Source organism: Panulirus ornatus, chromosome 59, assembly GCF_036320965.1.
Source record: "Panulirus ornatus isolate Po-2019 chromosome 59, ASM3632096v1, whole genome shotgun sequence".
In the NCBI taxonomy this organism is placed as follows: domain Eukaryota; kingdom Metazoa; phylum Arthropoda; class Malacostraca; order Decapoda; family Palinuridae; genus Panulirus; species Panulirus ornatus.
The window spans coordinates 9,022,078-9,034,165 of record NC_092282.1 but is presented as its reverse complement, the minus strand read 5'-3'; the positions used below and the strand labels follow the sequence as shown (position 1 = coordinate 9,034,165).

The following is a 12,088-nucleotide window of genomic DNA, read 5'->3' as shown; positions in this document are numbered from 1 at the left end:
CGTATATCAATAAAAAAATTCTTTAATAGATAACCCTATTTATTCATATGCTGATGACTCTGTTCTGCACTGTTTCATGTCTCTCAGAGTTACTTTATACTGTGTTGCTTGGTCTGCATATTGTTTCAGTTGCTTAATTAGATTTTTATTATGATGGAATTTCCTAGTGTGGCAGACTTTACAAAGTTTAATGCTTCTGAAACTAAAATGTTTCCTGTTTTTCTTTTGGAAACTCTTCTTGCCTCTCGTTTATTTCGATGGGCCGGCATTTCCATCACCCAACAGAGTAAACATAATATCTCTATTGTCAAATCCATCTTGAAAGTAGTGGTGACTCGCAGTGTAATGTTTAGCCCTTTCATTGTGTATTTACCCACCATATTAAGTGCACCTTGGGCATTAAAAAGAAAATTCAGTTAATTACTCTTGTATGAAATGTATCCCTAACACATGTCAGAGAAGATATTATCTATTTGCAGGTCTGCAGGTGGTATTGAATTCCATTCTGAAGGCTATGGTTCCACTGCTCAACATTGCTCTTCTTGTTATGTTTGTCATCATTATCTATGCCATCATCGGTCTGGAGCTTTTCTCCGGTGCTCTTCACTTCACTTGCTATAATAATGAAACAGGTGAGATAATAGAGAATATCCAAGGGGAGAAAAGATATTCAGATGCAAATATGAGATAATACAGCAGTGATTGAGCAAAAAGAGGTCAAGGAAAATGGATAGCAGTTTGTAAATAAATTGAAATCAAGCAAGAACAGTTGAAGTTTTCTAAAGATATCATCAGGGCAAATCCAGATACCTGGGAATTCAGTCATTAACCATAAATTTCAAGAGCATATTTTTTTTATTTCCTATAGTGTTTGAGTTTTAGCGATTATACCCCTTGTTTATAGTATTTACAACCTGCAGGAGTTACTTGAACTTTTCATTTCAGTTATAACTACACACATGTGAAAGTATTGCATTGATTTTAAGAGATCCACAGAAAGAAATAGTATAAAGCCCACCTGTTTTTCTTGACAGGATATACTCCTAAGATGAAAGATGTACCATGAGACTCAATAACATTGTGGTATTTGCCATACTCTGTTTTACTTGTAAGACAAATAGGATGTATCATTTGCCTACAGCTCAATTTACTCGCATCACACTCCTAGTAAACTGAAGTTGGTTCATTTGAAACTAGTGTCCATTCACACACACAAACACAGCATCTCTATTACACAATCAGAAATTGATTCTCTGGCATCTTCATCATAAATACATCATGCCTCATCTAGTTCACTCACAAAATCTGTCCATATCTTCTGCAGTCTACCTTTTCTCCTTGTACCTACAGCTATACTATCTTGTCATGTGCTGTGTTTTCTATATATCCATACTTTCTTGAAACACTTTCTTTCATATATTTTTGTAATGATTGCCACACTCACTACCTTGTTCAGATTCTTCAAATCCCATCTGTACGTCTCTTTACCTCTCTGCATTACGTATTTGAAAAGTTCATTTCGAATGATAACACTATGTTTTTTCAAGTACTCTCTAAGTATAGAGACTGCATGCTATTTTTTATTATTATTATTAGATAAATGGAAAACCACAAATCAGCAACTTGAGTTCATCATAATGTCATATCAGATCGTCAATTAGAGTACAGGTGCAACATCAAAATCCAAAATTTTTTTGGCCTGGACATCTCCAGATTTTTATTTCATTAGTTTTTTGAGTGTTTTAAAGATTTTACAAGCTGTGTTTTTTGTAAGCTTGGCTTAGTCTATCACACTTATGTGATTCTACTCTTTTGTTCTATTTTTATCATGTTAGGTGTATGTGCAATGTTTCATTACAACCATCCTTAACAGGCAGGGTAGATACATTCTTGAAATGTTGACTATTAACCAAAGTTTTAGGAAATGAATAATTAGATTTGTTCAACAGAAAAAAGTTTCACCCCAGTATATAATGGGAAACATCAGGATGCAGAAAACCTTTTTTATTATTTTGATAAATGACATGAATCCAATAGTTTTGATGAGTTATTGATAATGATACTTAAACATGAAAATGAAAATACCAGCAATATTTTCAACACTTATTTGAGACTGACTGTTGTTGCTAAGTTGTTTTTTTTTATGATTTTCTGTCTTGAATTTTCATTAATTGTGGTAAGAAAATCCCCAGCAGAGTCAAGGGGCACTTTGTGAAAGTAGCCGGTTGAGCACCATCTCTTATACCTTGATTTATATGGTAACATTTAAGCTTTCAGATACATATGTGGTATAATCACCAGAATTTGAAAATTGGGATCAGCTTGTCCTTTTGATATCAGTTTTGAGGAGATATTTTAAAAAATGAGGGAACATATTGTATGTAGCTGTTGGTTTCACTTCTGTTAAATTTTTTTTTAGAATGTTTTGATGGTTTTCTACATATGTTGTAGCTATAGTGAACAGTGTGTTTTAATCTTCAGGAATTATAACAGCCATATATATAGTAAGCAAGCCTCACCCTGTGAAATTAACAGATTGGTTTCCCTGGTCACCACAGCCAAAATACAGAATATAGAAGCCTCCTTGTATGAAATCATTTGTAATACTATCCTAACCTATATGTGTCACTGTTCAGATAATATTTCCAGATTTTAGACATGCCTTCTTTATTTTACACTGTTGATAGCAGAATTATACAAACCTCAAGAGTGGATGGTTTCAGCACTGCATTTATTTGCATTCTCTCTCTTAAAGTATCATAATGATTTGATTTTGGTTTTTATTTTGTATCCTTATTTTATTACCTTTGTCCCCTTCATTATCTTCAGATTTTATATACTTTGAGTTTAATTTTGATTGTGCATCTTTTTGCTTTTACTCTTTTGTAGGATCATAGGTAGTCTTAATGTTATACTTCTGCATGCATATCTGTCATTCTCTTTGCTCCAATGGGATGAAAATCTGTCACCTCTGCAAATACTTTTTCTCTCATTGTTTCACTTTCTGCTGTCAGTGGTAAATATTGTAAAAGCTCATACTTCAAACCTTGTCTGCAGGTAACCGAATGGAGTCGCCACATCCATGTGACAATGATACAGCAGGTTTTAACTGCTCAGAGCTCAACAAAGATGGTCAGTTCTATGTATGTCGAGGTGGTTGGGAAGGACCCAATTATGGCATCACAAACTTTGATAATTTTGGCCTTGCAATGTTGACGGTTTTCCAGTGTATCACCATGGAGGGTTGGACAGACATGATGTATTATGTAAGTACTGAATTTTATGTTACTGGCTGACTGGTTGTAAGGGAAATTTTGAATTTATGTAAGAACTTGTTATGAAATTGAGGTATTAAAAGATGAATTCTACTCTATACAATCAATATATGCCCTATTCTTTTTGATGCCTTATTTCTCACATTTTTACCACTTTGTCTCTTGTCATTTTGTTTTTCTTTGTCAAAAATTAAATTTGTATTTAAAGCAGTAACTCATGCAGAATATTCCCCAGACAGTTTGGTTATCAACCATGTCAGTGCTCTTAGATACTGAAGATCCAAGATTAAGGCTCAGAATATTATTAAAGAATTCTACATGCAGGTTTAGTTGCTACGTGAATAACCCAGTAGCCTGCTTTGTTTACTAAAAGAAACAGGAATATATTTTCAAAAATGAAGGTTACTTGCTCATTTCTTTTTTCTTTCTTTCACACATATTGTATAACATATTTTATTCTTTCATTTGCACTAGGTCTTTTCCTCTTTACTGCATTTTCCACATAACTCTTCTGACTTATATCCTACAGATTGCTGATGCCATGGGCAACAGTTGGCAGTGGATCTTCTTTGTCTCAATGATTATTCTGGGTGCCTTCTTCGTCATGAACCTGATTCTTGGTGTCCTCAGTGGGTGAGTTTTGGACTGTTGTGCTCTTTCACACACTGGATTAAAATTGAATAAGGAGGAGGAAAGTCACAGGTTGGAGATTTCACACATTGGATTAAAATTGAATAAGAGGAAAGTCACAAGTTGGAGATTTAAAGGAAAAGGAGGGCTAAGTGAAGGAAAAGAGTTATTGGTGTATGCAAAGGAAGAAGGGAAACTTTAGGGATGGAGGCCATTTATGTTTTGATAAATCAAGGACCTGAAGATCAAGGATATCCTGTGAAGCTGTCATAGTTCCTACTGATACCTTTGATGAGATGACGGTGAACACAGGAGAGATCACCAGTGGTAATTGGAATGAAGGTAATAGGATTCTAGGTTTTTGAAAATATGAGAATTTTGTAATTTCATAGACTTTGGAGACAGGAGAAGAAAGAATAGTGGAGCAATAGTTGGAGGGGTTGAAGTGGTCTCCTTTCTTAGGGATGGGATGAACCAAGGCATGGTTTCAAGCTGAAGGAAAAGTTTGGGTTTTAGACTGGTGAATTAAGTGAGGAAGGACGGGTTCTGGCTCAGGAGCTCACTCATTTAGAGCTCAAGGAGGTAATCAATATGAGCCATATGCCTTGTCCACCTGAAGCTGGGACAGTACATGGAAAATCCTGTGTGAAGAGAATATGAATGGCATTGTTGTAGTGGGAGGAAATGGGGATTGAGGATTGGATTCTGACTTATCCTCAGGTGAGTTAAAGGAAATTAAGTCTCCAAAAGGAACAGCTTTATCAATTGGAGAGTTAGCAATAGACTGACCTGGTCATAATAGATGAGGAAAGGAAAATAACTGAAGTTGTTGATGTTTTTGGTTAAAGATGAGAAAGATTTGTCAGTAGAAGTCAATTCAGCACATTTTCTTTTTATGGTATTTATGGATGTATACTTGACTTTACAAAGAACAGCTTTGCAGTGATTGAGAAAATGTGAAAGCAGAGTGTCAGGGGAAGGGAAGAATTTCTTGGTCCAGTATGTGCTGTCCATAGCAGTGCAACAGGCATCAGAGCAGAAGCTATTAAACTGTGATTAAGGGGGAAAAGATTTAGAAGATGATAGGCTATCGAACTCCATCCCAGACAAGATAACCTCTGCCGTGTGTTCAGCACAACACAAAGTATCCTGACTAGAGAAACAGCATCCATCCCAGCAAAAGTCAATAAGGAAGTTGTGCAGGGATTAAGCTTGAGCTCTCGCATGGTGCCAAAATTGGTGGTATGGGAGAGGATAGAGGATGGATGTGCCCAGTTAGAATGAACAGAAATAAGATTGAGGTTAGAGGACCCAAAGGGGGCAGAAATAGGAAGTGGAGAGTGGAAGGTTCAGAGGTAAAAAAAGAGGTCAGATGTGTTGGAAGATTACTTTTAATGTTGGGAACTTGTATAGGATCTTTAAGTGATTGCTCCAGATTGTTAAGGAGAGAAAAAGTCCTCGTTGGAAGAGTGTTGTTTGTGTTGGGAACTTGTTTAGGATGTTTAATTGATTGCTCCAGATTGTTAAGGAGAAAAAAATCCTTAGCTTCATCAAGATCATTTTGGTTAGTGCATAACCTTATTGTGTACATTGAGATCTCATGCATTGGAGACCTCAGCACATGAATGTGAAGATAGCTGAGCTTCATGGCCGGACGTCTAGTAGTTGAAGAGTTGTACATAGTTGGAAAAACTTTTGGGGGAAATAAACAAAATGCAAAAGCAAGATGATAGAGAATAGAGAGCATATTGATGCATATGGCATCAAAGTTTGGAGACTCAAGATCCGTGAGGTGAACAAAAGGCATTTTTATACTACCATAGGCACAAATTCCTTCCTTGTGGCAGAAACAATAATAGAAATCTGATGATAGAAAGGGGATGCAGCCTTGGGCTGTTGGGTTTCTGAGGGAAGATAAAGATCAGGGGTAGAGATGGTGTTCATCAAGGGGATGGTTAGAAGTGAGACCATGATTGTTGTAGAAGTTGAGAGAAAAAGAGTTAGGTGTAGAAGGTGCAGCTTTGTTAGTGTGATGGATCTCAGTTGCATAATGGTTGCCAAGATGGCCCTTGGGTTTGCTCGAAACTTCTCGATTGGTGCCACCACTCTGAATCAGTAACAAAGATTTAGCAGGTGGTTTTACTGCCTTATATTATGAAAAATTGCAGCATAGAAAAAAGTTAAAAAAGAAAATAAAGATATGTGGAGGTTAAGTGATGTCAATTTTTGGGTGTGTGAGAGACTGGATATAGGATTGGGGTTGAATATCATCAACCCACATGTGAATGAGGCAGGGGAAAAAAGACAGTAATCTAGGGCTGAAAATGGGTATGTAACAAATGCTACAGTGACGGCTCAGTATCACTACCACTATCCCTCCCAAAGCCCAGGCCATTGTACCTCTGTGGTCAGCAGTTGCCTGCTGCCCACTACTACTACCACTTCAAAGTAGCTGTAGCAGATGCTACTTACTACACAAAAGATATTTTTTATTGAAGTTATAGAAAGTGATAGACTATAGGAGACTGATAGATACAGTAAGAAAATTTCTACATGTTGAAGTAATTTTTTGTGAATATAATGCAGGATTCATTTTTAATCACTTGCAATGGAACAGTTAGTGTAGGTAGGCGGAGATGTGAATGGAGACTTTTGTTTATGTGAAGAATTGATTTGATATTCAAAGTGAAAAAGAGGTGCTATGTTAAACAGCGTGAAGTCCATATTTTTCAACATGGATTGATAGTGTGTATTATTGACCTGTGAAGCTATAGCTATATCTCTGATGCCTGTTCTCTCTGGGAATTCCCATGGCAAAAGAATCTACATGTAAGGCTGCACATACTTAAACTACACCTTTTGAATGGAAAAAGTTATGCATAGATTGATAGATATGTATATTTCTATCATATTGCATGTAAAAAGTATGTAGATTAATCCTAATGATCGCATCGTGTGAAAATGTGAAGTTCAATACTAATTTCATGAGAGTAGGAAGTGCTAAAATTTAAGAAGGGAGCCACTTTAGCTTATAAAAGAATATCTTTATGCTTAAAAAATATTTGCACATCAGACATGCTGTTATTTTGACTCTGTAATTTGCTGGGTTATATGATCATCTTTATTTTTCATAGGGTTACATGGTGCATTATTGAACATATTAACCAAAAGGCTTTAAAACATGGTAGAAGCTTGAGGACAGAGTAATAGTTATATAGGCCCTTGTAAAGGTTAAGTGCCCTGTAACATCCTTATTAGGGATATAGTGTTATACCTTACTGCATGATAGACCTGCCAACTTTTGAACATAAGAATTGCTTTATCAATAACCAGCAGTTAATGAAATTAGATAAGAGCTTGTCAAAAGAGAATCCAGTATTTTTTGCTGCTCTACATCACCAAGGATTTAGTCAAAAAATTTAGAATAATTAAAACGAGAAGTGAGCCAATGATGTTTACAAGTTTGCTATACATTTATGAATAATGGAAATCAAGCTAATGGTATGATTAACAGAATTTTGTTATTCTTTGTAGATAGGTAGTTTTAATCCAGTGATATTTTCAAGCTAAGTTTTGATTAAAAGTAATATTGCTTACTCATTCCCTAGGTATATTTATTCCATATCCCATGCATATATTTTCCTAATCACCCCTCATTTTTTGTTTTATGGTAGGCAAATGAATGTTAATAGATGCATGTTATTGATGGCCCAACCAGGAGGCAAAATTCTCCAGTGTACATTTTCATTGCTGTTGGGTTTTGAAAGCTGGGAAGCCTGGAAACTATTAGAGAAGATTCTGTTTGCAGCACCATGTTTGGAATGCAGGAAATAATGAACTTGACATAGTCAAATAGTTTGTTTCCATGTCGATCCTTTGAAGTTGATGGTCATTTTTAGCATTTACTGTGGTATGCAAGTCGGTGTTTCATCTTTATAGATTTATCTATTCACCTGTGGTGTCCACAATTTTCTTCATATCAGTTTTTGTGAGTGGTCTAGACATGCAAGCCATGACCATATTTCTGTGTTAGTATTTATATATTTCTCTTTCAGCCTTTCTATAATATATATGTTTGTGTACAGCAATGGTAGCTGATTCAAGTGAGAAACTGCAGAAGTTGGTGACTGAGTTTGGGGAAGTGTGTGAAAGGAGAAAGTTGAGAATAGATATGAATAAGAGCAAGGTTATTAAATTCAGCAGAGTTAAGGGACAAGTTACTTGTGATGTGAGTTTGAAAGGAGAAAAATTGGAGGAAGTGAAGTGTTTTAGATATCTGGGAATGGAATTGTCAGCAAATGGAACCATGGAACTGGAAGTGAATCACAGGGTAGGGGAGGGGGGCAGAAGTTCTGGGAGTGATGAAGAATGTGTGGAAAATGAGGATGCTATCTCAGAGCAAAAATGGGTATGTTTGAAGGAATAGTAGTTCGAACAATATTATATGGTTGCGAGGCATAGCGCTACAGATAGAGTTGTGCAGAGGAGGGTGGATGTATTGAAAATGAAATGTTTGAGGACAATATGGGTTTGATTAAGTAATTACAGGGTAAGAGAGATGTGTGGAAATAAAAAGTGTGGTTCAGAGAGCAGAAGAGGGTGTGTTGAAATGGTTTGGTCATATGGAGAGAATGAATGAGGAAAGATTGACAAAGAGGATATATGTGTCAGAGGTGGAGGGAACAAGGAGAAGTGGGAGAACGAATTGGAGGTGGAAGGATGGAGAAAAAAATTTTGAGTGATCAGGGCCTGAACATACAGAAGGGTGAGAGGCGTGCAAGGAATAGAGTGAATTAGAACGATGTATACTGGGGTTGATGTGCCATCAACGGACTTAACCATGGCATGTGAAACGTCTGGGGTTACCCATGGAAAGGTCTTTGGGGCCTAGATGTGGACAGGGAGCTGTGGGTTTGGTGCAATACACAAGACAGAGACTGAGTGTGAGCAAATTTGGCCATTTTTTCTGTTTTCCTGTTGCTACCTCGATGAAGCAGGGGATAGTGATGCTGTTTCCGGTGGGGTGGGGTAGTGCCAGGAATAGCTGAAGGCAAGCAAGTATGAATATGTATGTACATGTGTATATATGTATGTGTATGTATATGCTGTAAATATGTATATATATGTGCGTGTATGGGTGTTTATATATATATATATAGGAGAGATGGCCAGAGAGCGTTATTGGATTACGTGTTAATTGACAGGCGTGCGAAAGAGAGACTTTTGGATGTTAATGTGCTGAGAGGTGCAACTGGAGGGATGTCTGATCATTATCTTGTGGAGGCTAAGGTGAAGATTTGTATGGGTTTTCAGAAAAGAAGAGTGAATGTTGGGGTGAAGAGGGTGGTGAGAGTAAGTGAGCTTGAGAAGGAGACCTGTGTGAGGAAGTACCAGGAGAGACTGAGTACAGAATGGAAAAAGGTGAGAACAATGGAAGTAAGGGGAGTGGGGGAGGAATGGGATGTATTTAGGGAATCAGTGATGGATTGCGCAAAAGATGCTTGTGGCATGAGAAGAGTGGGAGGTGGGTTGATTAGAAAGGGTAGTGAGTGGTGGGATGAAGAAGTAAGAGTATTAGTGAAAGAGAAGAGAGAGGCATTTGGACGATTTTTGCAGGGAAAAAATGCAATTGAGTGGGAGATGTATAAAAGAAAGAGACAGGAGGTCAAGAGAAAGGTGCAAGAGGTGAAAAAAAGGGCAAATAAGAGTTGGGGTGAGAGAGTATCATTAAATTTTAGGGAGAATAAAAAGATGTTCTGGAAGGAGGTAAATAAAGTGTGTAAGACAAGGGAGCAAATGGGAACTTCAGTGAAGGGCACAAATGGGGAGGTGATAACAAGTAGTGGTGATGTGAGAAGGAGATGGAGTGAGTATTTTGAAGGTTTGTTGAATGTGTTTGATGATAGAGTGGCAGATATAGGGTGTTTTGGTCAAGGTGGTGTGCAAAGTGAGAGGGTTAGGGAAAATGATTTGGTAAACAGAGAAGAGGTAGTGAAAGCTTTGCGGAAGATGAAAGCCGGCAAGGCAGCAGGTTTGGATGGTATTGCAGTGGAATTTATTAAAAAAGGGGGTGACTGTATTGTTGACTGGTTGGTAAGGTTATTTAATGTATGTATGACTCATGGTGAGGTGCCTGAGGATTGGCGGAATGCGTGCATAGTGCCATTGTACAAAGGCAAAGGGGATAAGAGTGAGTGCTCAAATTACAGAGGTATAAGTTTGTTGAGTATTCCTGGTAAATTATATGGGAGGGTATTGATTGAGAGGGTGAAGGCATGTACAGAGCATCAGATTGGGGAAGAGCAGTGTGGTTTCAGAAGTGGTAGAGGATGTGTGGATCAGGTGTTTGCTTTGAAGAATGTATGTGAGAAATACTTAGAAAAGCAAATGGATTTGTATGTAGCATTTATGGATCTGGAGAAGGCATATGATAGAGTTGATAGAGATGCTCTGTGGAAGGTATTAAGAATATATATATATATATATATATATATATCTTTCTTTCTTTCATACTATTCACCATTTCCCGCATTAGCGAGGTAGCGTTAAGAACAGAGGACTGGGCCTTAGAGGGAATATCCTCACCTGGCCCCCTTCTCTGTTCCTTCTTTTGGAAAATTAAAAAAAAAACGAGAGGGGAGGATTTCCAGCCACCCGCTCCCTCCCCTTTTAGTCGCCTTCTACGACAGGCAGGGAATACGTGGGAAGTATTCTTTCCCTGCCTGTCGTAGAAGGCGACTAAAAGGGGAGGGAGCGGGGGGCTGGAAATTCTCCCCTCATTATTTTTTTTTAATTTTCCAAAAGAAGGAACAGAGAAGGGGACCAGGTGAGGATATTCCCTCAAAGGCCCAGTTCTCTGTTCTTAACGCTACCTTGCTAATGCGGGAAAGGGCGAATAGTTTGAAAGGAAGAAAGAAAATATATATATATATATATATATATATATATATATATATATATATATATATATTTTTTTTTTTTTTTTTTTTTTTTTTTTTTTTTTTTTTTTTGTCGCTGTCTCCCGCGTTTGTGACGTAGCGCAAGGAAACAGACGAAAGAAATGGCCCAACCCACCCCCATACACATGCCTTGATTCAATCCACTGACAGCACGTCAACCCCGGTATACCACATCGCTCCAGTTCACTCTATTCTTTGCCCTCCTTTCACCCTCCTGCATGTTCAGGCCCCGATCACACAAAATCTTTTTCACTCCATCTTTCCACCTCCAATTTGGTCTCCCTCTTCTCCTCGTTCCCTCCACCTCCGACACATATATCCTCTTGGTCAATCTTTCCTCACTCATTCTCTCCATGTGACCAAACCATTTCAAAACACCCTCTTCTGCTCTCTCAACCACGCTCTTTTTATTTCCACACATCTCTCTTACCCTTACGTTACTTACTCGATCAAACCACCTCACACCACACATTGTCCTCAAACATCTCATTTCCAGCACATCCATCCTCCTGCGCACAACTCTATCCATAGTCCACGCCTCGCAACCATACAACATTGTTGGAACCACTATTCCTTCAAACATACCCATTTTTGCTTTCCGAGATAATGTTCTCGACTTCCACACATTCTTCAAGGCTCCCAGAATTTTCGCCCCCTCCCCCACCCTATGATCCACTTCCACTTCCATGGTTCCATCCGCTGCCAGATCCACTCCCAGATATCTAAAACACTTCACTTCCTCCATTTTTTCTCCATTCAAACTTACCTCAAAATTGACTTGTCCCTCAACCCTACTGTACCTAATAACCTTGCTCTTATTCACATTTACTCTCAGCTTTCTTCTTTCACACACTTTACCAAACTCAGTCACCAGCTTCTGCAGTTTCTCACCTGAATCAGCCTCCAGCGCTGTATCATCAGCGAACAACAAGTGACTCGCTTCCCAAGCTCTCTCATCCACAACAGACTGCATACTTGCTCTTCTTTCCAAAACTTTTGCATTCACCTCCCTAAGAACCCCATCCATAAACAAATTAACAACCATGGAGACATCACGCACCCCAGCCACAAATCGACATTAACTGAGAACCAATCACTTTTCTCTCTTCCTACTCATACACATGCCTTACATCCTCAATAAAAACTTTTTAATGCTTCTAGCAACTTGCCTCCCACACCATATATTCTTATTACCTTCCCCAGAGCATCTCTATCAGCTCTATC

The 12,088-nt window shown here is 38.0% G+C and overlaps 1 protein-coding gene across 45 annotated transcripts in view; it reads left to right on the top strand.

Annotated features, from left to right (window-relative positions):
- The window catches only part of LOC139767191 (muscle calcium channel subunit alpha-1-like), a 1,449,841-nt gene that overhangs the window by 477,106 nt on the left and 960,647 nt on the right, over positions 1-12,088 (top strand). For all 45 annotated transcript variants that reach the window (XR_011717010.1, XM_071696301.1, XM_071696297.1 and 42 more), the window contains 3 exons: positions 480-632; positions 3,058-3,266; positions 3,805-3,908. Coding sequence is in view for 44 of the 45 variants with exons in the window: in XM_071696301.1 (XP_071552402.1) it covers positions 480-632; positions 3,058-3,266; positions 3,805-3,908 (466 nt within the window). In the remaining variant the exon portion in view is untranslated. The remainder of the gene's footprint in view (positions 1-479; positions 633-3,057; positions 3,267-3,804; positions 3,909-12,088) is intronic.